A 24,713-nucleotide genomic window follows, 5' to 3' on the forward strand; every position below is an offset into this window, starting at 1 on the left:
TCTGCAGAAATTCAAAATCTCCCCTGTCCTATAGACACCTTGTACCTTGTTTTACATTACTATATAGTTTGTTGGATTTTGTCTACATTTGTACCAAAAATGAGGAAGGCTGGTGGAAGAGGCCGTGGAATTGGGCGGGGGTTGGCAGCTGGTAATGATGGTGTTGGTGGTGGATCTGATGGTAGTGGCAAAAGCAAAATAGGACCGAATGCAGGAGGTGCTGAGCCTGCGTCATCGTCTGGCTCCACAAGGCCTCGAAGGCTTAGTTTTCTAGGAGTTGGCACACCGCTTTTAAAGCCAGAGCTTCAGGAAAAAGTTTTGTCTTACATTGCTGACTCAGCCTCCAGCTCTATCGCCTCCTCTTCTGAAGTTGTAAAAAATAAAAGCACTGAGTCGTCATTGGAGGCTCATGTTCATGAACCACACCTTTCCTTGTGTCCTTCACCCCAACCAAGATTGAAGGATGACGCAGGCCATACTACTGATTACTCCATGGAGCTGTTTTCACATACCATGCCTGGATTATCAAGTGAAATGGTGAATTACCCAGGCCAAGATGAATCTGACATGGAGTGCACTGATGCGCAGCCGCTGATAGATGATTCTGCTGGTACATTCACTCAGAGCACTACATTGTCCTCGCAGTGTACAGAGCCAGATTCTGACCCTGATGAGACTCAGGTGCCCTTTCCCGCACACTATACCACCATACACGGTGACACAGAGGAAGGTGCACATGACATTGAAGAGGAGGTGATGGATGACCCAGTTGTTGACCCAGATTGGCATCCATTGGGGGAAGAGGGTGCTGCTTCCAATAGCTCAGATGAGGAGGAGGAGCATCCACAGCAGACATCGACATCGCAACAGCTGTTATCTGGCAGGCCCGGAGCACTCCAAAGACAGGTTCCAAAAATCAAAAAAGTTGCTGGACAGCTTGTCCAGACGGTCAAAAGATCACAGCGTGCTAGGCCGCAAAATGTCTGCCAAAGTAGGAAGAGTGCAGTGTGGCACTTTTTTGAACAAAATCCTCATGATCAGGCCAAGGTTATCTGTAAGAAGTGCGCAAAGACCTTTAGCCGAGGGAAAAATCTGAAAAATTTGAATACCAGTTGCATGCTTAGTCATTTAACCAGCATGCACTTGCAAGCGTGGAAACAACACCAAACCTCAAGTGCCACATGTGCAACTGATCACAAAGAAGGTAGTCAACAACGCTACATTGTTTCCCCCACTGTAAGCCCACCGGTTAGCACAGCAGCAAGTGTTGAGGTGTCGTTGCAAGGCCACAGCAGTCAGGGAATCCCACTGTTATATCAATGAAATACTGAATCTAGGCCATCAGAAAGAACACCAACTCCATCACCATCATCAACCCTCTCTCAGTCCGCCCTGTCCACCGCTACTTCCACCATATGCAGCTCTCAAGTCCAGCTCACCCTCCCAGACACTATGAGTAGGTCAAGAAAGTACTCAGTCTCTCATCCGCGTACACTGGGTTTGAACGCCCACATTGCCAAACTAATCTAGTTTGAGATGATGCCCTATCGGTTGGTGGAAAGCGCAGCTTTCCGCGAACTCATGGCCTATGCAGTACCACGCTATGACCTACCCAGTCGCCACTTCTTCTCTCGCAAAGCCATCCCAGCCCTCCACCATCATGTAAAAGACCGTATTGTCCATGCACTCAAGCAGTCAGTGAGTGGAAAGGTGCACCTCACAACTGATGCATGGTCCAGTCGGCATGGCCAGGGCCGTTACGTGTCCATCACTGCGCACTGGGTTAATGTGGTGGATGCAGGGTCCACAGGGGACAGCGGTGGTGGGACAGTGCTGCCTAGCCCACGGTATAGGAAACAGTTGGCTGTAGGCGTTCGACCCTCCTCCTCCTCCTCCAGAAGCGAAAGCTCGTCCACAGAGCGCAGTCGTACGAGCACTCCATCTGCAGTTGCTACTGTTGCACACGAGGTGTCCCCCTATCGAGCAGCTAGTGGAAAGCGTCAGCAGGCTGTGTTGCAGATGATGTGTTTGGGCGACAGACACACCGCCGAGGTGCTGGCCGAGTACTTGAAGCGACAAACTGAGTCATGGCTGGGCAGTGTACATCTTGAGGCAGGCAAGGTAGTTAGTGATAACGGCCGTAATTTTGTGGCAGCCATAGCCCTTTCAAAACTCAGCCACATACCTTGCTTGGCTCACACCTTGAACCTGGTGGTGCAGTGCTTCCTCAAAAATTATCCGGAGTTAACAGCCCTGCTCCAGAAGGTGCGAAGACTGTGCGCGCACATCCGCCGGTCTCCTGTACACTCCGTTCGTATGCAGAAGCTGCAGCGATTGCTCCACCTTCCCAACCACCGCCTCATTATCGACATTGCAACAAGGTGGAACTCCACCCTGCACATGGTGGAGCGGCTGTGCGAGCAGAGGCAGGCCATAATGCATTTGTGGGAGGATACACGGCCAGGCACTTTGAGAGCAGACATGGAGATGACAGGTGTGCAGTGGTCGAAGCTGAAAGACCTCTGTAAAGTCCTTCAGTGTTTTGAGGAATGCACACGGCTGGTAAGCGCAGACGACGCCATCCTAAGCATGAGCATCCCACTTATGCATCTGCTCATGCAAACTTTGACGCACCTTAAGGAGCAGGCGTCTGCAGCCAATGTTGATGAGGAGGAAGAGGAGGAGGGAATCCTTGATGACATTCAGCCATTGTCTGCTCAGGGACCTCTCCTGGACGATGTGGAGGAAGAAGAGGAGGAGGAGGATGATGATGGGGATGATTACTTAGGGGAGGAGGATGCATCTCGTGGGGCAAGTGAAAATGTTGGCGTGGCAAGGTCTGGTACAGGGTTTGTGCGTGACTGGAGGGATGTGGATTTGCCAGAAAGTGCTCCTCCAACCAGCACTCGCAGTGCATCATTGACACCGGGAACATTGGCCCACATGTCAGATTATGCCTTGCAGATCCTAAAAAGGGACCCCCGCATTGCCAAAATGATGAACGATGACGACTACTGGTTGGCCAGCATCCTGGATCCACGCTATAAAGGCAAATTACAAAACATCATGCCACAGGAGAACCTTGACCTAATATTGGCTAATAAACAAGCAACTCTGGTAAATCGGTTGCTTGAGGCATTCCCAGCACACAGCAGCGGTGATGGTTCTCACACGAGCCGTACGGGCCGGGGGCAGCTTGGCAGAGGTGTTCATGGTGCACACAGCAGAAGTGGCATTGGAGACAGGGGTTTCATGACAATGTTGTGGACTGATTTTTCACGGACCGCTCACACAACTGGTAATACTGCATCGATGGAAAGTGACAGGAGACAGCAGTTGTCAACTATGGTTACAAACTACTTTTCCTCCCATATCGATGTTCTCCCACACAGGTCATTCCCCTTTGACTATTGGGCCGCTAAACTGGACACTTGGCCTGAATTGGCACAATATGCCTTACAGGAGCTCGCTTGCCCAGCTGCAAGTGTGCTATCGGAAAGAGTCTTCAGTGCAGCTGGATCAATCCTGACAGAAAAAAGGACCCGTCTGTCAACCCAAAATGTGGATGATCTAACCTTCATTAAAATGAACCATGCATGGGTTTCCAAGGATTTTCTCACACCTTCCCCTGATGACACATAGGGTGACAGAAAAATGGCTTGCTTTGGTCCACCTCTTCCTGGGACTTGACCTATTTCGCCTTTTGCATCAGCTGAATGTCCAACATCAACATATGCCACTTTCTAAAACTCCCTAACTGTGCTGCCTCCCCCCCATGGCCGGGGTCACCACCTAGCGCACGTCACCGCGCGAGTGCCATTGCCCTGGACAGGTGGGTAGGCCGACTCTTGGGCGTGGGTACTGGCACAGGGTCCCTCATAGTGCAATCAAGTGTCTCTGGCGGTGGTGGTGCACACCCGCCGTCAGACACACCGCCGTACTATGAGGGGCCCAGTGCCAGTACCGACGCCCACGAGTGGGCCCCCCTTGCTTGGGCAGGGCCCCAGCATTTGCAATCTTTACCTCTCCCTGCTCCTCCGCTGTGTAGTCTGGGCCGTCAAATCCATACTGTGCCTGACACCGCCTGAGCTTGCCTCCTGATGTATAGACATATATTTTGAATGTGTACGCTATCCATACATGTTATCCGGGGATACGGTACCCTTTCTCACCTTTGTGCAATCACGTGCAATCCATACTGGGCCTAACACCGTCTGAGCCTGCCTCCTGATGTATAGACATATATTTTGAATGTGTACGCTATCCATACATGTTATCCTGGGATAGGGTACCCTTTCTCACCTTTGTGCAATCACGTGTAATCCATACTGGGCCTGAGAACAGATGGCGAGCTGTTAAGGAAGCTGCAGCACCTGTGGTTTGCACACGTAAGTTTTTCATTTTTTCAGGAATGACGGTTAGGCCTAATTCCGGAACTGCGGTTGACCTGCACTTACTGGGAAATCATCGTTCGCGGGTAATAATTGTAATCAGTGATCCCCATCACTATCGTTGTTCAGCGGGTTATCTGCACCTGTAAGCGACAAACGCTGGCCTTTCAGTGTAGCGCACATGCAGCCACGGACATGTAAGGGCATGACACACCAGTTATTGGCCAATCTCATGTGCCAGAGCCTCACGTGTCCCTCTAGTAAGCCGGACTCGGACCGCGGGGCATGACGGAGTCTCGTTCGTTAACGGAATTAAGCTTGCAATGTGTGCATCTGTTCTGTAGCTGGCATGGTTGAGGTTTCCCAGGTGGAGTCGAATTTAACCGTAGGCTCCACTCCTGGTGGTGCCCTTCTGGACATTCCTTTAAGGTTCAGCTCTGCAACCATACTGCCCACGTAAAACAAACACTTTGCCTTCATGAACGCTGTTTGGAGGGTCATGACTCGTGGAAATAACGCCGCCCAATCAGTTAACCTGCTAGAGAGATCCTTCGTTGCTCCCAAGCATGACATCACTCTCCCTAGGAGGAAGGTAATGCCACTGTGGCGACCGTACTCCTGGGGGCGACACAAGTGCACTGATGCCCAGCCACTGCTCGATGAATCTGCTGGTACATTGACCCAGACCACTACATTCCCCTCGCACACTACACAGCCAGAATCTGACCCTGATGAAACTCAGGTTACCCTTCCCATATACAGTTCCATCTTACACGGTGACAAAGAGGAAGCTGCAGATGAAAGTGCAGGTTCGGCCCACCCACCATCAGACACACCACCGTACTATCAGGGGCCCTGTGCCAGTGCCGTCGCCAACGAGTGGGCCCCCCCTGCTTGCTCAGGATCACAGCACTTGCAAGGTTGAAATACTGTGCAGTGAGATGGAAGATGGGGACGACGAGGAGTCCAGACTAGTACAGGGATTCCCTAGCGAGGAGACTTATTTGATTGTTTTCAATGTTGGGACAGCAATTTTTGGGGAGCACTATACTCTGGAGAATGATAGATGGGGCCCACAATACACTGGAACATTCCAAAGGTGGACATCAGACACTGGAGCAGCATTTACAGGGCCCATTGTACACTAGCGCATTAGAAATGGGGCCCATTATGTATGGAGCATTATTTGGGCCCATAAGACAGTGGAGCTTCATCCATGGGGACCAACATATACTGTAGCATTATGTGGAGTTCATCATATACTGTTTCAAACATTATATGGGACCAATGATTCTGTATGGAGAAATAGATGGGCCTCGTCATGAGATGTAAAAAGTGAAGTATTTTTCATTGTACTATACCGCTATTTCTCTGCCGTATCGGAGCATGATGAGTTGTGGTATGTGTTAAAGGGGCGCTCTTTCGCCCAGGGCACATGAAAACCTGGAGCCAGCCCTACCCCCCCACAACTTTAGCCAAATAACCCCCATTTTTCAGTGCGTAACTTGTATTATGAAGTTAATTAAGGTTGACAAGCTTAAGTAAGAAGAATTGATGCTTTTGGCATTCAAATGGGCACTGTAGGTGTGTTTCCTGTCCTCCTCTCACTGCCGACTTTTATTCCCCATTGACTTACATTGGGTTTCGTGTTTCGGAAAAGTCGGGTTTCACGAAACGAAACTCGACCCTAAAAAACCAAAAGTCGCTCAACTCTAGTACTGACGCATTGCAACATTGAATATAATGATTTCCTATGGGGTTGCAAATGTTTCCAAATTCCTGGCAATGGTCATAAGCAACTAACTTATCACAAACTTCAATGCACATGATAGGCAACATGCCACTCACTCGCACAGATGTGTTTGTCATGAGACACGATGCTGTGTGGCCCTAGCCGTATGGCTGCAAAAACTCTGAACTTGAATTTAGACAAAATGCAGATAGAAGATTGAAAACAGACGCTGCACAGCTCAGCTCAATACCTATTGAGAATGGGATAAAAGCTTCCAGTTTCTTCAGGTTGCCTTGCTCATCTAAGAAATGTGCTGGATTAAATATATACGGATCCGTAAAATATTTGGAATCCTTTAACGCAGACGTTATCATAGGAAACACAGTCACACCCTATCGAACAAAGACATAACATACCTGTTAACACAGCCTTAAAAAACTTAACATGAAGCATCTTTTCCTTGATAAAAGCACTGACAAGTTTGCAGTGTTTTTGAAAGGTGCAGAGTGTAAATTCTTTCCGTGTTATTTCACTCGTATAAAGCATTGAGAAAGTGAAAAAAAATGCTGCAAAAAATGATACGATATTTTTTACGGCATATTCACAGTGTTTTTGATGAATAAAACTAATTTTATTAAACATATACTGTAAACAAAGCGAACATGAGATTCACACACCAAAAACACTTAAAAAATGCTTGAAAAAGGGCATTTTGAATGAAACATTTTTATTGGCAAGAGCGCAGGTTTTAGTCTAAAGAAATGCAGCACAAACGTTGAACGTGAACAAAGCCTTGTGCAAACTCAAGACTTATGCAATGCAATAGACGACTCAGGGACTGAACCCACTGAAAATGCTATATCATAATCTAGTAAACGCTGCTATTTGGCTGAAAGTGATAGCAACCAACCTTTTTTTACCAACCATCAGACCCAAGAAAAAAAATGTTACAAGTTCTGCCTCAGTTTGGATTTCTGTAACCTCTGACCTTTGGAATATGGTATCCTCTAAGAACTGTATCCTGGTTGGTTGCTCGGGGTACTCCTAACGGTGCAATATCTGTAAATCTCTGGATCTCATGAATCACTGCATCTGTAAATGGCATTTTTATCCGATCTTCTATTGAAGGGCATCGTGAACTTCCAACGATATGGTCAATCTCTTCCTGCATTTTTTCTATGGAGTATTAAGAACAATAATATTATGATATCTTACTAAAGATACATCTGAACTATTAATCATACATTCACAGAAGTAATTTCTTTACTAAATCAGTTGATATGAAAGGGCAGCTGCGGAGAATTAATATCACACATTTCTGATCACTTGTGGTTAGTGATGAGTAAGCACTAATATGCTTAGGTAATCGTTCCTCGAGTCAGCAAATTGTAATGCTCGGCCTGAGTAACGAGTACAACCCCTGGCAAAAATGATGGAATCACCGGCCTTGGAGGATGTTCATTCAGTTGTTTAATTTTGTAGAAAAAATGCAGATCACAGACATGGCACAAAACTAAAGTCATTTCAAATGGCAACTTTCTGGCTTTAAGAAACACTAAAAGAAATCAAGAACAAAAAATGTGGTAGTCAGTAATGGTTAGTTTTTTAGACCAATCATAGGGGAAAAATTAGGGAATCACTCAATTCTGTGGGAAAAAATTATGGAATCACCCTGTAAATTTACTTCCCCAAAACTAACAACTGCATCAAATTAGATCTGCTCATTAGTCTGCTTCTAAAAAGGAGTGAGCACACCTGTACAAAGCAAAGTTCAGTTTTCTATGGACCTGTAATAAATGGATGCCATATGGATGATGTTTTACATGCAGACCATTGGAACTACCCCATTCACCTGCATTGGTCCGTGTTCTCTCTGCAACACAGAGACATAAAATATGTTCATCTGAAAAAGCCCTTAAGCTGGTCAAAAGTGAGCTCTTTGCAACAACTATAATGATGCCAATAAAAAGCCTGGTTGCTTACTTGTAATGTCTGGATACTTTAGTAGGATAATGATAGCATATGTCAGCGAGGTGCTGGTGGTCTCTGTTGCAGCCAAAAACAAGTGAATCAGATTGACTATTAGATTGTCATAGGTAAATTCTGTAGTTGGATTGCCTTTTTCCTTAGAAGAAAATAGTAAGATTTATTATTCGTTTTATAGTGTGTACAAATGTATTAAACATTTCAGACGATATGTATGGTGGTAAGTCCAAGACATTATATTGCAGCTCCATGCACTGCCCATTCTAGAACACTGTCAGCCAAGATAGAAGGTATTGTATGTACCTCAAAATGGTGTAAAAAAAAAAAAAAAAAAGAAAAGCCAGAAGCACTATAAGCATGCCACGAAAAAACAAAACAAGCACTTCCACAGGAAAATAAAAAATGTTACTGGTCTCAGAAAACATTCTGAACATTAAAATATAACAAAAAATCCTTATCAATTTGGTATTATATTGATCTGGAATATCATATTGTCAAAAAAAGTTTGCTTGTTTTTCAAATATTGCAATTGTTGCTGGAATTGCAGCCTTTTCACCATTTTATCTCTCTTGTAATTTTATTTGTTTTTTTTTTTTCAATATTTGTATTGGACTTTTAAGCAAAACTGTTAACAAATGAATAAAATAAAGAGAAATAGGTAAAAGGGATATGAAATTTGTTAACAACCAATCAAGCAATTTCTGTCATAAAGTGGTATCAGTAAAAACATCTCACTCCACAAAAAATAAGCAGTCACACAGCTCCATATACTGAAAAGTAAAAACGTTACATCGGAATTGCATTTTTTTTCTTCAAAATTTGTCCCCACATGGAATTTGTTTCCTCTTTTCCAAGACACTACATGGTAAAATGAATGGTGTCATTCAAAAGTACAACTCATCTCACAAAAAAAACCCTCAAAAGTCTATGTAGACTGAAAAAAGAAAAAAAAAAAAAGCTAAGGCTCAGAGAAAAAGGGGGGGGGGAGAGCAAAAAATGAAGATGTAGAGTAGTAGGACAGATTTTGGAAGAGTAGGTGTTAATTTTCTTTGCCATTGTTCTGTAGTAAAAGATTCCTTGAGATGTTTTATCCAGTTATCTATTTGTTCTTCTTTATCAGTTTAATTTCTTCAATAAAATATCGAATTGTTTAATAAATATGCTTATTGTTTCTGGAGGTAAACTTTTAGTTGTTGAAATGAGACAAAGTCTTTACCATTATGTATATCTATGACAGATGAAAAATATTTTTTTAAAGGGAACCTGTCACCCCCCCAGGCGTTTTTAAGCAAAAGAGCCACCTTGTGCAGGACTAATGCTGCATTCTGTCAAGGTGGCTCTGTTACTTAGCTTCCGTTCCACCGCAGAAATAATCGTTTATAAAATTGTTCAAAAATACCTGAAATTTGACAGGGGGGCAGGTCTTTCCCATTCTGACAGATGCCTCGCATCCATCACTCATTTCGTATTTGGCGCTGCCTCCTCAGTTTTCTTTTGAAATGCGGCGCCTGCGCTGTACTATATCTTCTTGGGCATGCGCAGTCAGCGCTGCCTGACATGCCCATGCTCTCAGATCACATCCCGGCCTTCATATCGCGCAGCCACAGATCCCTCCCCACAGTCGCTTATGATTTATTCACACTGCGGGGCTGGGAATCTTGGGCATGAGAGCCGCAGATAACTACTTAAGGTAACCCCTTAAATGAACCCCTACAACTCCAAAATTTTACCCACAAGCCCTCATATAATTAATAGTGATAGACATAAAAAAAAAAACCATGAAATGAAATGGTTAACTATATGTAAACCATGTGTCATTTCATGTTGGGCAGAAGAATGATTATACAAAAGCCGGCAAATGTTTCTGCGGCTTTTCTGCAATGAAGAACTGTATGAATTAGAAATATATATATAAATGAGTCTCTATGACATGTATAAAATATATTTATATATATATGTGTCTAGATCTATTCATTCGTTTGTGTGCGGAAACCTGTCATTGGGCTCCATTATATGTCCATTTAGCTACCCTGCGAGAAAATCTCGCCAGACAGATGTCAAACGGATCCTTTCATGCGATTAAAATCGCATCAATGAAGAAAAATCGCATCAAAAACGGATCACTGGTTAAGATACTTTTGTTCGATTTCGGACCGTTAAATTGGGACCGATTTTTTATTCGTTGTGTGTGACTCCAGCCTTATTCCCTCATCGGTATTTTAAAACGGCAATAGGGAATAACAAAAAAGCACCACCCCGCAACGGAAATTTCTGCAAGCCCCGGCCGATTTTGCAGCTGATCAGAGTCAATTACCCCTTAAATATCGCTGTCAATCGTAACAGCGGTATCTAAGTGACTAAATGGAGGTTAAAAGACCCCTTATGGTAGGATCAACCCCCTGCATATGATCGTAATTATAGGTGCCATGGTACCATGAGGTCATCTGATGACTCCAGGGTAGGATGGCCTGTGAGATCCAGCTATACGCTGGGTCTCACAGGTTCTGTCAATGAGTCACTGACAGGTCTCAGGCACTGCAATACACAAGTACTGCAGGGGATGAGACCAGGAATCATAGTAAAAAATATACATGTCCCACAGTGGGACTCTGTGAAAAAGTTAAATAAAATGTGTAAAAAAGTTCAACAAAATACAAAAGCTCATGAAAAGCCATTTTGCCACTAAAAATGCAGCGCTTGTGATAAAACAAGGATAAACAAAAATAAGTGCACATAATTAGTATTGCCGCTGCAGGAATGGCCTGATCATTAAAACTGTAAAAGAAAATAATAAAAAAACAAACAAAAAATGTCACTTTTTCATCACACTGACACAAATAAATTTATAAAACGCTATCAAAAAGTCATATGTAAGCAAAATGGTAGAAATAAAAACACCAAACCGTCACGCAAAAAACAAGTCCTAATTTGGATCATGTGGAAAAAAATAAAATTACAGCTCTCAGAATATCATGATGCAAAAACAAATTCATTTTTGTAAAATATTGTTTTTAGTGTATAAAAGCAGCAAAGCATAAAAAAAGACTATGAATAAATAGGTCACTTTTACATTACAGCGAGCAGCACAAAAAAAATAGATAAACAATTACTTGATTGCTGGTTTTGGGGTTAATGTCAGCTGGGATTTGTCAAAAATTACAGCAAGCATCAAGACCTGGGGTTAGTAATGTAGAGGTGTCTACCAGACACCCCCATTACTAACCCAGTAATCAAAAATTAAAAACACACACAACAAAAAACTTTATTTGAAAAAAACACAACCACATTTTCCCTGGTCACAAATTTATTTAAAAAAAAAGTCATGCAGGTCTGCCGTAGTACAAGCAATCCGCCATACTGCACCGAACCCGGGGTTGTCCACAAATGGAAACCTGAAAAACATAAAAAGAGAGAGAAAAAGAAAACAGGACATCATCCTTCGTTCTCCAGTTTATTAGAAAAAAAATGTTCCCACACAGGTCTGATGTAGTCCAGCATTCCCCAAATCTGGCCCCAGCAACTGAATAGCAGTCACCGCTCATCAGATTTGCCTTCTCCCATTGAGCTCCGCGAGACCCGGCAAATCTGAACAGTGGTGATGTCAGTAACTATACTGCTCATCAGAGTCACCAGGTCTCACAGAGGGCAGCGTGATTCGCCGACTCAGAGAGGTATAGTTACTAACATCACCTCCATTATGTGTGCTTGTTCTTGCGGAGTCCTGCGGGAGGCGGCAACTCTGATTAATTTAGTGAATCCTGCATTGAGCAAGGGGTTGGACACAAAGAACCTGGAGATCCCTTCCAACTCTAACATTCCATGATTTTTAAACACCCTTTAGTGCCACATGAAAGGCACAGGCTGCATGAATGTTACAAAATAGTCACTGTAGCTGTAGATCAAATCATTGAGATGCAATTTCTACAATGGGGTCACTTTTGGGTGTTTTCTGCTTTTCTGGCACCTTAAGGGCAAATGTCTGCAAACTATTCTAACAAAATCTGTGCTCCAAAAGCCAAATAGCGTTCCTTCCTTGTCTGCCCTGATGTGTGGCCAAACAGTAATTTCTGATGACATGTGGAGCATCACCGTGTTCTTCAAAAATTCCGCAATAAATTGTGGGGTCCAGTTTCATATATTAACCTGACAAATTTGCAGCAAATACAAAAATCACACTTTTACCACTAAAATGTTATATTCCCACATCATAATGTTATAAAAATTAATGTTATAAAATTCTGTGATGCACCTGTGAGTTCAAAATGCTCTCTACACCCCTGGATAAAATCTTTGAGGGGTGTAGTTTTCAAAATGGAGTCACTTGTGGGACTTTCTGCTGTTTTGGCACCTTAGGGGCAGTGCAAATGCGAAATGGTGCCCACAATCTATTTCAGCCAAATTTGTGCTCCAAACTTCGAGTTGTGCTCCTTCCTGTTTTTTCATTTGACTTTGCATTAATTCCGGTGTAGCAGCTGGAGGGTTAAAAAATATTCTGACAGCAGTTTTGAAGTACTTGAGGAGTGCAGTTTTTAAAATGGTATCACTTTTGAGGGGTTTTCAATATAAAGTCCTTTTAAATTTAAATAGGTTCATAAAGAAAAATTTTTGCAAATTTCTTGAAAAAATTAGAAATTGCTACTAATATTTTAACCCTTCTAAAATCCTAACAAAATAAAATTACATTTAACAAAATGATGCAAAGTAGACATATGTAGACTTTAATTCATTTGAGTTTTCCAGAGTTATTACCACATGAAGTGACACTGGTTAGATTTCAAAAATTTGGCCTCGTCATTAGAGTTAAAATTAGCCCTTAGTCACTAAGGGGTTAAATGAGGTATAAGCATAGCTGAAAAGGTCTTATAATACTCATTGGAAAAGCTGTCTGGCCCCAGCAATTTTTTAGTTTGAATTTATTTATACATTCAAAACCTACTTTAAGGCTCATTCACATGTCAGTATTTGGTCAGTATTTTGCATCAGTGTTTGTATGCCAAAGCCAGGAATGGAACTTACCAAGAAAAAAAATTTAATTGAAAGACTGACTCCTGTTCTTTATTTTGGAGACATTCCTGGTTTTTGCATACAAATACTGATGAAATACTGATCAAAAATACTGATGTGTGAAAGAGGCCTTACATGTAGTAAATAGTGAGTTAAGCAATTGTAAATGTTATTGGGATAGTGATGGTAATTTTATAGTTATCAGTTTATTCAATAAACTTACTTACTATGTTTTGGTTGGGTTGCACAGTAGTTCAATCATTTTTTCAGTTATAAAATTTTGAATAGTGAAATGCAAATACATCTGGAATGTCTTTTCGGTGTAAACACACTGTTCTGTCATTTTTTTAACCAAATTCCTAATTTGGAATCTTTGTTGCTTAATTTTTCTAGCCATTATTCTAGAGGGTTAATTTGTGGAGGTATGATAATTGGATTTTGTTGTATTCTTAAAAAAAGTACTTTAAGTTTGGGGTTGGAAGAGACTGTTGAAGATCTTTTTTTTTTAATATATTTTTTGTAAAGCTGCGTTAATTTTTTCATGATTTTTTTTATGTCTAGAGGATATCTGTATCAGTGTTTTTCAAAGGACAGATTTGTGAGCATTTGAATTGTTTTAAGGAGGGGTTGCATTTGCAAGTATAGTTTGTATATATTGTGATGCAGTGACCCCTGTGACAGCTAGGGGGCACTGCATGGGCTTCCCAGGACATGCATGCAGGCATTTCCTTTATTGTGATGGGGAAATGGTGAGCGGCAGGATTGTAAATGGCCGATATGTATCACAAGGCTGGGTGCCTTGTGAGGGAAGCTGGAACATGTATTGATCAGCAGAGGTGCTGCTGATGGTTTGTTACTGTGTATCAGGGAAGCTTACAGGTGACTTGGTGAGATGGGTGGGACCAGTCACCTACAAACCCACCCAGGGGCATGTGTCTGAATGCACAATGTAAAACCTGTATGTGTGTGGCTGTGTGTGGAATAGGACCTGTAGTGAGGTGATAACCATGTGATCCATACCTCACCTGTGGGTGTGGCTACGGACCATATAATGTGCCTGAGGTCTTGTCACATGAGAGAGAGTGTGTACCTGAATGGTTCAGGGTGCAAGGTCCTGGAGGGTCAGTGTTGGGAGATTCTGGGAGAAGAATCGGATCCCTGGAGCACATGCTGCGACCTTGGACCTGATGAGACGTGAGTGTTGGACGGTCTCAGGAGGGGATGAACGTTCTGAATAGCACCAGCTGAGGCCCTGGACCTGGTGGCCGGTTTGTTGGGAGACCCTGGGAGGAGGGTTGGATCCTTGAATAGCATCTGGTAAGGCCTGTGTGTTGGACGGTTCCAAAGTGGGGACGGACGTCCTGAATAGCACACAGACAGGCCACGTGTGTTAGCAGAGTCAGTGATGGCACTGCATTCGGGAACTACCGTCCGTCTGTGGATCTGGACTGTCAGGTGGCCTGGTGAGCAAGGCGTCCGGGATGGTGATCCCAGTTCAGCAGCTTCCCTTAAAGAGAGTACTGACAGGAGTCAGCATGCCGAGCAGGAGCTCCTAAGAGGTAAACCCGGACAGGGGGAAATAACTGTTGGTGCATGTGAGGTTCTATGAACGTTAATTAACTGTTTGGCGTGCGGTCGCCCGTGGTCACTGGACAGAGAGGTCCAGCGTGTTTAGGGACTGCAAGGAAAAGTTATAACCTGTAAATGTTCTGGACTATATGTTAAGCCTGTGAAGTGTAGCATGGCCTACAGCGGTTTATGATACTTGAATTTATATGAAAAAACCTGTGCCTGACCCTATTAATCTGCTGCCAAGTGAGTGTCCCCCAACACTAACAATAAGCGCTACCTTACATATGGTGGAGAATGCTAAGGGCACTTTTGTACCCTTGTTGCTAGGGGAAACGGACGAGGTCTACAAACTTGGTTCTTAAGGGCAACGGTCCAGAAAGCGCGTGTGAGGTGTTTTGCTGTGACTCGGTGGAGTCACAAAGTTTTTTTTTCCTCAAGTCAACTTGCGGTGGCTCGGTGGGGTCATGAAGGTGAAAAGCAACATGAGCGTTAAGGCTGTGTTCACACATAGCATTTTTTGCGTTTACGTGGCGATTTAAAACGCGCGATTTTGCCGCGAAAACGCAAAAAAAGCATCCCATGCAATCCTATGGGATTCTGCAATGATGTGCTAATGTTGTGGATTTTGCCGCGGCAGAATCGCATCACGGAAAAATACACAGCATGCTCATTAATTTTGCGGAATCGCGGCCACCATGCGAAAAGTAAGCAGAACATTTGTGGATGGTACCCACGGTTTGGAGGAGAGGAGATTCTTGAAAAATCAATGTTTAAACTTTGTATTACTTCATTAAAAAATCCTATTAAAGTATGGTAAATCTACTTGTAGCCCTACCCAAAAAAATCAGTTCTCTTTTGAATGTCTACCATTCACATATTTGTGCTTCACAATCTGTGTGGACCATGATTTCTGAACCATCATCTCCCGAGATTTCAGTGCCGAGATCTCCATCTGTGCATGCGCGGCGGCCATTTTCCAGGAAGAAATCCACAGGAAAGCAGGCATGGAGCGGCAGAGACCCCCCACGCTGAACGGGACAGAGCGTGGCGGTGGCAGCAACCACCGGGGGACAGGGCGCTGCGGTGGCGATAAGAAAAGGGGGACACAGCACGGCGGTGGCGGTAAGAACCGGGGGACAGAGCACGGCAGTGGTGGCAAGCACCAGGGACAGAGCGCCACGGCGGCAAGCACTGGGGGACAGAGCACGGCGGTGGTGGCAGGCACCGGGGGACAGAGCATGGCGGTGGTGGCAAGCACCGAGGGACAGCGCCAGGGCAACAAGCATCAGGGGACAGAGGGCGGCGGCAGTATCAGACACTGGCAGCGGCACGCTGCACATCAAAACACCCCCTCATCCCAGCAGCAATGTTCCACTCCGGCCTCCTCCATCACCACCCCCGGTAAGCAATAAGACGCATGGATTATAAGATGCACCACCATTTTATTAAAAAAAAGTTTTTCCTATTTTTCTCCTCAAAATTTGGGGTGCGTCTTATAATCTGGAGCGTCTTATAAAGCGAAAAATATGATATACCTCTATATAAAAATAAACTGGGTAGTTTAGTTAATGAATGATGAGATGCTGTTTTTTTCTGTACAGAGTGAATCAAGTGAATTATGTCAAGCACTGCCCATACAATAAGTTTGGAGGCCCAGATCTCCACAGGGGCCCACCAGTGGATTCCCGTTACCCTACGGGCCAGTCCGAGTCTGCAAGTACTTATACGTAAGTGAGGCTAGATGAGTGATTACCGTATTTTTTTGACTATAAGATGCACTTAGGTATTATAGGTGGAAAATAGGGAAAAAAATATTTGAAGCAAAAAATGTGTTAAAATATTAAATAACATACTATTATATGAGGTGTTATTATATATAATAGTATGTTATTATGTTGGAAGCTACGGGTAGAAGATGGTGCTGCGAGACCAGTGTGATGTCTGTAAAGCACTATATGAAGACGCTGGAGGGTGAGTTTAAGAATGGGGGCACAGGGCTTACCGTATATTTAAAGCACCACCCCAGCACTGAAAAATAACACTGCAATGCTGCTTTAACATCCCATGGGAGAACTATAGTTCCCAGCATGTCCTGCAGATCCTATGGCATGCTGGGAGTTATAGTTCACCACAGGACTGGCAGAGTGCATTTTATGTGTTGTAATTACTAAACTTTTAATTAACTCTTACTTGTACAGGCTGTGCTCTCATCAGTGCAGGTCTTAAAATCAGCCAGCCAGTCACGCTACAAAACTGAAAGTATCTCTCTCTTCAGCTTACAGGAAATGTGGCGAGGTAATGAAGGGCTGGAGCAACACATGACCGCACAGAGCCCTCCCTCATTACCTCACCACAGGTCCTGTAAGAGGAAGCTGCATTGTTTCTAGTGTGGTGTCTGCAAGACCTCTGGTGACATAATGAAGAGGGAGGGCTCTGTGCTGTCATGTGATGCTCCAGCCCGCCCTTTTCATTACTTCACCACAGGTTCTATAATGACTGGATATTGTGAATTCTCTCTCTGGCTTCCGTTTGGTGATTACTGAAGGTAGTGGAGCTGGTCAGATTGACAGAGGGGTTGCGAGTTCTCTTTCCAGGCTCCCTCTAGTGGTTACTGGAGGTAGTGGAGCTGATCTGATTGACAGAGGCTTGACACCTGATAATGAGGAAGACGACTGAAGATCTGGGGTTTCTGATTGGGATTTAAGACAACTGACTCCCTCTATCCCTGCTGGTGATTTTCTTCCTGTTCCTTCTGAGGTCTGATGTCTCCTGCTCTGTCCCTGCATGGTTCAGCTAAGTGGTTCATTTGCTATTCTGTTTGCATTTAATCTGGTTTTGTCTATCTCTGCTTTGTGCGGGTCAGCCAGCTTCGGCTGGGGCTGTGCTGAATCACCGCACATATATTACTGCTTGTGCCAGTTTGTCTTGTCCCCTGTTATATTGGTCTCTTTTTGCTTTGCTTTCAGAATATACCAGAGTGCTGATATAGTGGGGCGAAGTCGTGCGACTTCAGTGTTTTTTGTGCATCAGACGTGCTGGACTTTTTGCATGTTTTTTTGCGTGATTGCAGACAGTGTCTTTCCTTTCCTGTCCTGTCTAGTCAGTGTGGGCCCCATCATTTGCTCAGTCTATTTTCCTGCCTGCGTTTGTGTTTTCATCTTGTCTCACAGACAATATATGTTTGGGGGCTATCTAATCCATTGGGGTCTGCTCCAGGGCAGTTTAGATTTCCCCTTTCTTGCTTTAGGCTTAGCTAGCTCTCCGGCTGTGCCGAGGCATCTAGGATCATCGTAGGTATGCTCCACGGCTACTGCTAGTTGTGTGGATAGGATCAGGGGTCTGCAATCCACTTAGTTACCAACCTCTCTGGTTTTTCTGTGGCTTAGCCTGGGCCTACTGTCCTCCTCGGTGACCCATTCATAACACGGGAGCACTCAGCATCAGCACAGCCCATGCTGTGCTGTCAGGTATGCGACTGCAGCGATGTCTCCTGTGGGACCCTGCTCCTGCCGCCTCCTTCTCCACCGGACTCACGATCTCCCCAGCCGCTGCAGGAATCCAGCGCTGGGAAAACCATGTGAGTCCACTATTTAAGTGAAGGAATATTTGTTTGCTGCTCCCTGTCCACTGCTCGGCGCTGACAGTTGGGCAGAGAAGCAGCTAATGAATATTCCTGCACTTTAAGCATCAGGACTATGTGGTTTACCCAGTGCCAGATTCCTGCAGCGGTAACATTTTCCTGCCTCCTGCGAGTGTGATCCCACTCCACCTCTGCCCCCTCCCCACGTTACATTCGGACCATAAGACGCACCCCACACTTTCCTCCCAAATTTGGAGGGAAAAAGTGTGTCTTATGGTCCGAAAAATACGGTAATCAATACATGTTTTATCAATTGCAACAAGACCTTGTGGATCAAACTATTTTGTTTATTTAATTTAGCCAAACTTACCTGACTCATTTTTATAAGAAAACAATCAATATAATCTCTTGGAAAATTTTCATCTATTGTTCCCTCATGTGATTTCACTTTTTCCATAACATACTTTCTCAATTTGTCAAAGTTTTTGAAAAGTCTGGTGTGCGGGCCGGGTAAGTGCTTCAACAAGTTTGGAGCTAAATCGAATATCTATGAAAAAATAAATGGTCTTGATTAGTTTTTACCAATCATGCATACTTTTTTATATCAATATACAGTTGTGTTAATAAGTTTACATCCTTTGGGCAGAATATTTACCATTATTTAGGAGACACACTGTATCTCGGAAAACATGATTGTTATTTTAATGTTTTCCAGATAAAGTACTCAGCCTCCCAGAACAGCACAATAATTAAGCAAACCATAGCAATAAAAGAAATGCTAATATGGGTCTGCTCACAAGTTTATTTAAATCCTTGAGGAACAGGTCTACTTTGGTCTTAAGGTCCACACATTTGTTTGGGTTTGATTGTCACTTTCCAGGTATCATACATTTTATTATTTTTCTAGAATTTTTTTTTCTTTTCTAAAATTAATTGTTTAACTGGTTAAAATCAGCAGAGCACAGCTTTGGCTGCTGCTTTTAGACACAGATGCTGGCTATCTAATATAGCTGGTATAATACCTGTGTGGAGAAAACTCAGTTCTTCACAAACGTGAACCCCCACAATCATGTACATGAATATGATATTGGACAATCTTTTAAGGTTTGATTTAAGTCATACTGAAGACCAATGTTAGGCTTCCAATTGTTAAAGCAACCACCAGCTCTTCGTGATCGCGCTGCATGGAGCAATGGCGTGACAGAGGCAGCAATCTTACTCTCTCGCACCATTTCATCTAGTGGTTGCTATTGACCGCAGCATGTAAAGAGTTAATTGATTACATCACACACTGATAGTGCTCAATGTTCTCTGCTATATCTATGCTGGTAGACAGTAGTACCCTCGGGACCACAATCTTGATTGTTTTTAAGTCCTAATAGAATGTAGCACATCCAAGGCAGTAATGTGAAAAGCCAGGGAGGTGACAGGATGTAGCTAAAGGGAATCTGTCAACAGGATTTCACACACCAAACTATTTATACACCCATATGGCTCTTTCCCAGACAAATACAGCAATATCTTTACAAGGCCAGTCCGTTCTGTTGTTTCTGAGAAATCAGTGTTTGTATGAATATGTAGACCTGAAGCATCTGTAACTCCAGCTCTTTTCCCTGCTGAGCACCACCTCCTCCTGTTTGATTGTCAGCCTCTATGTTGTGAGCCACATGCATATATAAATAGTTTGGGTTGTGAAATCCTGCTGGCAGATTCCCTTTAAGATAAGATTTGTACTCTTGTTGACATGCAGGTACTTTTGTGGTAGCAAGGATGATCCCAGAATATATTGTTAGCAGAATTATCATGTCAGTCTAAGCTGTGGTTGAATAAAACATCAATGATTTATTGGAATGTCAGAATATGTAGCTTCATACAGAAAAATTGCAAGCTTTGCAGACCTACCTGCACATTGATCACAGGGTTTAAACATTAAAGAAATTACCAATAGTCTAGGGCAGTGATCCCCAACCTTTCTGACCTTGAGAGACACATTCAGCTTAGAGAGAGGGTCGCGAGCCACATTTAGCACTGAGAGAGGGTCATGAGCCACATCCAGCTCCCTCCGCCTTCAAAGTAGTGTCAACCAAAGCCCCCATTACAGGTATAATGATAACCAAAGATTTTCCACAGAAATCACTCCAAAGCAATACACTGAGATCCAGGGGTTCCCACAGTACGCCCATTCAAAATTCTCCCATCAAGGACTCCCAACACACTGTCATAGCCAGCTTTGAGCACCTCTTCTAACAGGTAGTACCATCCTCCAGCGTACCATACCTAAAACATCTCTAAACCCCTAAGACCAGTATATGTGCACCCACATTTGCTCTTCTGCGCAGGGCTACTCACAAAATTCACCATTTTGAGATGTGCTCTTCATACCTGTTTGCTAGACCTGGACCTAATGCACCAAGCTGGCAAACAGTTGCGATCCACAATTCATGGGACAGGTTGGGGACACCTGGTTTAGGGCTTCATGGTGATTTTGGCAGTGACTCCTGTCAAGTAATATTATTTAGGTTTTGATGCTACATTGCAGGACAATACAAGTGACCTCAAGGGTACTGTGACAAGTAAGTACCACAAAATCATTATAAGAAAGGAATATAACATAATATTGAAGTGAACATGTATTCCCATAAAATTTAATTTTATTCAATAGAAATTAAAAAACACCTATGACCGTGAGTAAATAATCAATACATTTCCTTGAAAGCCCTGTTAAAGGCTACAATATGCTATCTGCACCCTTCCTTGCCGTGGAGGTTGGCACCCTAATAGATACGATTGTTTGGCGCCCCCACTCAACGTCGTCTGACCCTGTCTCCCCTACCTCACCCTAATTTCACAGGTGGGAAAACAATGCCAGATAGAAAAGATATGAAGGAAGGGAAAAACCTTAGTATACACAGAATGCAATGCAAGAGTAACCAGGGCAATAAGCCCACAAATATAATGATAGTAAAGGTAACCCAAAAAAAAGGCTACTATCAATAGCCCTCACAGAACAACTATTAAAATTGCCTATTGATACACAATAAACCAATGAGCCAGAAGATAACCATGAATTGCTACCAGCATGATGAATAAGATAAACATGCAGACAAGGACATCACGTCCCAGCAATAAATTAGCAGTATATGGCAATTGGTAATCGCCTCTGTTAATGCAGATAAAGAAACCACTGATGATGTATAAAAATAAACATGATGTAACATTGTTCCATAATAAACAAATAAATAAAGAGATTTTAGAACACCACCCGGTGGCTACTTACTACTCCATGCCATGTTTATATCCTGTTATCTTTTGGCATCATGGAGCATATCGAGTATCAGTGGTATTGAAGTCTGGGGCCTCCTGATGAACCGTTACACCGGGGAAACGCGTCGGGGCGACTTTGACGATAAGTAGCCACCGGGTGGTGTTCTAAAATCTCTTTATTTATTTGTTTATTATGGAACAATGTTACATCATGTTTATTTTTATACATCATCAGTGGTTTCTTTATCTGCATTAACAGAGGCGATTACCAATTGCCATATACTGCTAATTTATTGCTGGGACGTGATGTCCTTGTCTGCATGTTTATCTTATTCATCATGCTGGTAGCAATTCATGGTTATTTCTGGCTCATTGGTTTATTGTTTATCAATAGGCAATATAAAGTTGTTCTGTGAGGGCTATTGATAGTAGCCTTTTTTTTGGGTTACCTTTACTATCATTATATTTGTGGGCTTATTACCCTGGTTACTCTTGCATTGCATTCTGTGTATACTAAGGTTTTTCCCTTCCTTCATATCTTTTCTATCTGGCATTGTTTTCCCACCTGTGAAATTAGGGTGAGGTAGGGGAGACAGGGTCAGATGACGTTGAGTGGGGGCGCCAAACAACCGTATCTATTAGGGTGCCAACCTCCACGGCAAGGAAGGGTGCAGATAGTATATTGTAGCCTTTAACAGGGCTTTTAAGGAAATTTATTGATTATTTACTCACGGTCATAGGTGTTTTTTAATTTCTATTGAATAAAATTAAATTTTATGGGAATACATGTTTACTGTGACAAGTAAGTTGCAAAATATATGATGCATTTGGACTTCTTGGAAGTGTTTGTCAGAATTGCACTAACCTCAACCTAGAAAACTTTGGTCACGCATAAGGTGTCTCACAAAATTGGTGGTGTAGCTGTAGCCATAAACATATAGTTATGCTCAGAGTTTACATACCCCGGCAGAATTTTTGCTTTCTTGGCCTTTTTTTCAGAGAATATGAATGATAACACCAAAAATTTTTCTCCACTCATGGATAATGGTTGGGTGAAGCCATTTATTGTCAAACTACTGTGTTTTCTCTTTTTAAATCATAATGACAACCCAAAACATCCAAATGACCCTGATTAAAAGTTTACATACCCTGGTGATTTTGGCCTGATAGCATGCACAGAAATTGACACAAATGAGTTGGAAGGACTATGGTAACATCCTCACTGTGACTTGTTTGCTTGTAATCAGTGTGTGCATAAAATCTGAGTGAGTTTCTGGGATCCAGACAGACTCTTGCATCTTTCATCAAGCCACAGACGTTTCTGGATTGTGAGTCATGGGGAAAGCAAAAGATTTGTCAACAGATCTACGGGAAAAGGTAGTTGAACTGTATAAAACAGGAAAGGGATACAAAAAGATATCCAAGCCACGCCACATTGTTGCAGTAATTGATGCAAAAGGAGCCGTGAATTTTCCACAATCAGTAGTGATGGTTTGGGGAGCCATGTCGTCTGCTGGTGTAGGTACACTGTATTTTAACAAGACCAAAGTCAGCGCAGCGCCATCTACCAGGAAATATTAGAGCACTTCATGCTTCCCTCTGCCGACGAGCTTTTGGAGATGTAAATTTCATTCTCCAGCAGGACTTGACACCAGTCCACACTGCCAAAAGTATCAATATCTGATTTAAAAACAACAGTATCACTGTGCTTGATGGGCCAGCAAATTCGCCTGACCTTAACCCTATAGAGAATCTATGGGGTATTGTCAAGAGGAAGATGAAAGACACCAGACACAACAATGCAGATGAGCTGAAGACTGCTTTCAAAGCAACCTGGGCTTCCATAACACCTCAGCAGTGCCAGAGGCTGATCGTCTTCATCCCACGCCACATTGATGCAGTAATTGATGCAAAAGGAGCCCTGAAGTTTCCACAATCAGTGATGGTTTGGGGAGCCATGTCGTCTGCTGGTGTAGGTACACTGTATTTTATCAAGACCAAAGTCAGCGCAGCGCCATCTACCAGGAAATATTAGAGCACTTCATGCTTCCCTCTGCCGACGAGCTTTTGGAGATGTAAATTTCATTCTCCAGCAGGACTTGACACCAGTCCACACTGCCAAAAGTATCAATATCTGATTTAAAAACAACAGTATCACTGTGCTTGATGGGCCAGCAAATTCGCCTGACCTTAACCCTATAGAGAATCTATGGGGTATTGTCAAGAGGAAGATGAAAGACACCAGACACAACAATGTAGACGAGCTGAAGACTGCTTTCAAAGCAACCTGGGCTTCCATAACACCTCAGCAGTGCCAGAGGCTGATCGTCTTCATCCCACGCCACATTGATGCAGTAATTGATGCAAAAGGAGCCCCGACCATGTATTGAGTGCATTTACTGAACATACATTTCAGTAGGACAACATTTCGGATTTTAAAATCATTTTTCAAGCTGGTGTTATAACGTATTCTAATTTACTCAGATAATGACTTTTGGGTTTTCATTGGCTGTAAGCCATAATCATCAACATTAACAGAAATAAACACTTGAAATAGATCACTCTGTTTGTAATGACTCTATATAATATATGAGTTTCACTTTTTGTATTGAAGAACTGAAATAAATTAAGTTTTTGATGATATTCTAATTTTGTGAGAAGCACCTGTACAGGGCACAAGAGTTACTGTATAAGGCTTAATATATGTGCATATGAAGACAGCTGTCAATTACTGATAGGGCCACCAACTGATCAAAAATCCTAGAAGGAGCAGAAGTTCAAATGATGAAAATACAGATTATACAGAATCTTTTCTGACAAGACTGTATATTAATCTACTCAAAACCCCCAGCTCTATATCATGATGCCTGCACAGGGAACTGCATTTTCATTATGACAGGTTCCCTTATGTGTATACATTACTAACCTGAGCCCATGATGATGTCACACTCTGGAAAGTTTCCTTCATAAGAGCAAGCATGTCTAAAAAATCCTTATCTTCATAATCATAACGATCTTCAAAGACAATGGAGCAAACAACATTGGACACACCCAAAGTGATTAAGAAGGTGGGATCAAAAAATGTTCCTATGAAAGTATAAAATACATCTACTTAAGTGTGGCAAAGAAAATACATGGCTGGTATAAAATGAGATAAAGTTAAAATTGTGAAAATAAAGAAAAA

The 24,713-nt window shown here is 42.9% G+C and overlaps 1 protein-coding gene across 1 annotated transcript in view; it reads right to left on the minus strand.

The window, feature by feature from the left end:
* Positions 1-24,713, minus strand: part of LOC141052686 (cytochrome P450 2A5-like) — a 95,162-nt gene that overhangs the window by 16,831 nt on the left and 53,618 nt on the right. The window contains exons 4-8 of the mRNA XM_073549940.1: positions 24,456-24,616; positions 18,636-18,812; positions 8,107-8,248; positions 7,112-7,299; positions 6,374-6,515 (exon numbers count right to left, since the gene is read on the minus strand). Of these exons, the coding sequence (XP_073406041.1) occupies positions 6,374-6,515; positions 7,112-7,299; positions 8,107-8,248; positions 18,636-18,812; positions 24,456-24,616 (810 nt within the window). The remainder of the gene's footprint in view (positions 1-6,373; positions 6,516-7,111; positions 7,300-8,106; positions 8,249-18,635; positions 18,813-24,455; positions 24,617-24,713) is intronic.

This window comes from Dendrobates tinctorius, unplaced genomic scaffold, assembly GCF_039654945.1.
Source record: "Dendrobates tinctorius isolate UK_male_01 unplaced genomic scaffold, ASM3965494v1 ptg000162l, whole genome shotgun sequence".
Lineage (NCBI taxonomy): Eukaryota > Metazoa > Chordata > Amphibia > Anura > Dendrobatidae > Dendrobates > Dendrobates tinctorius.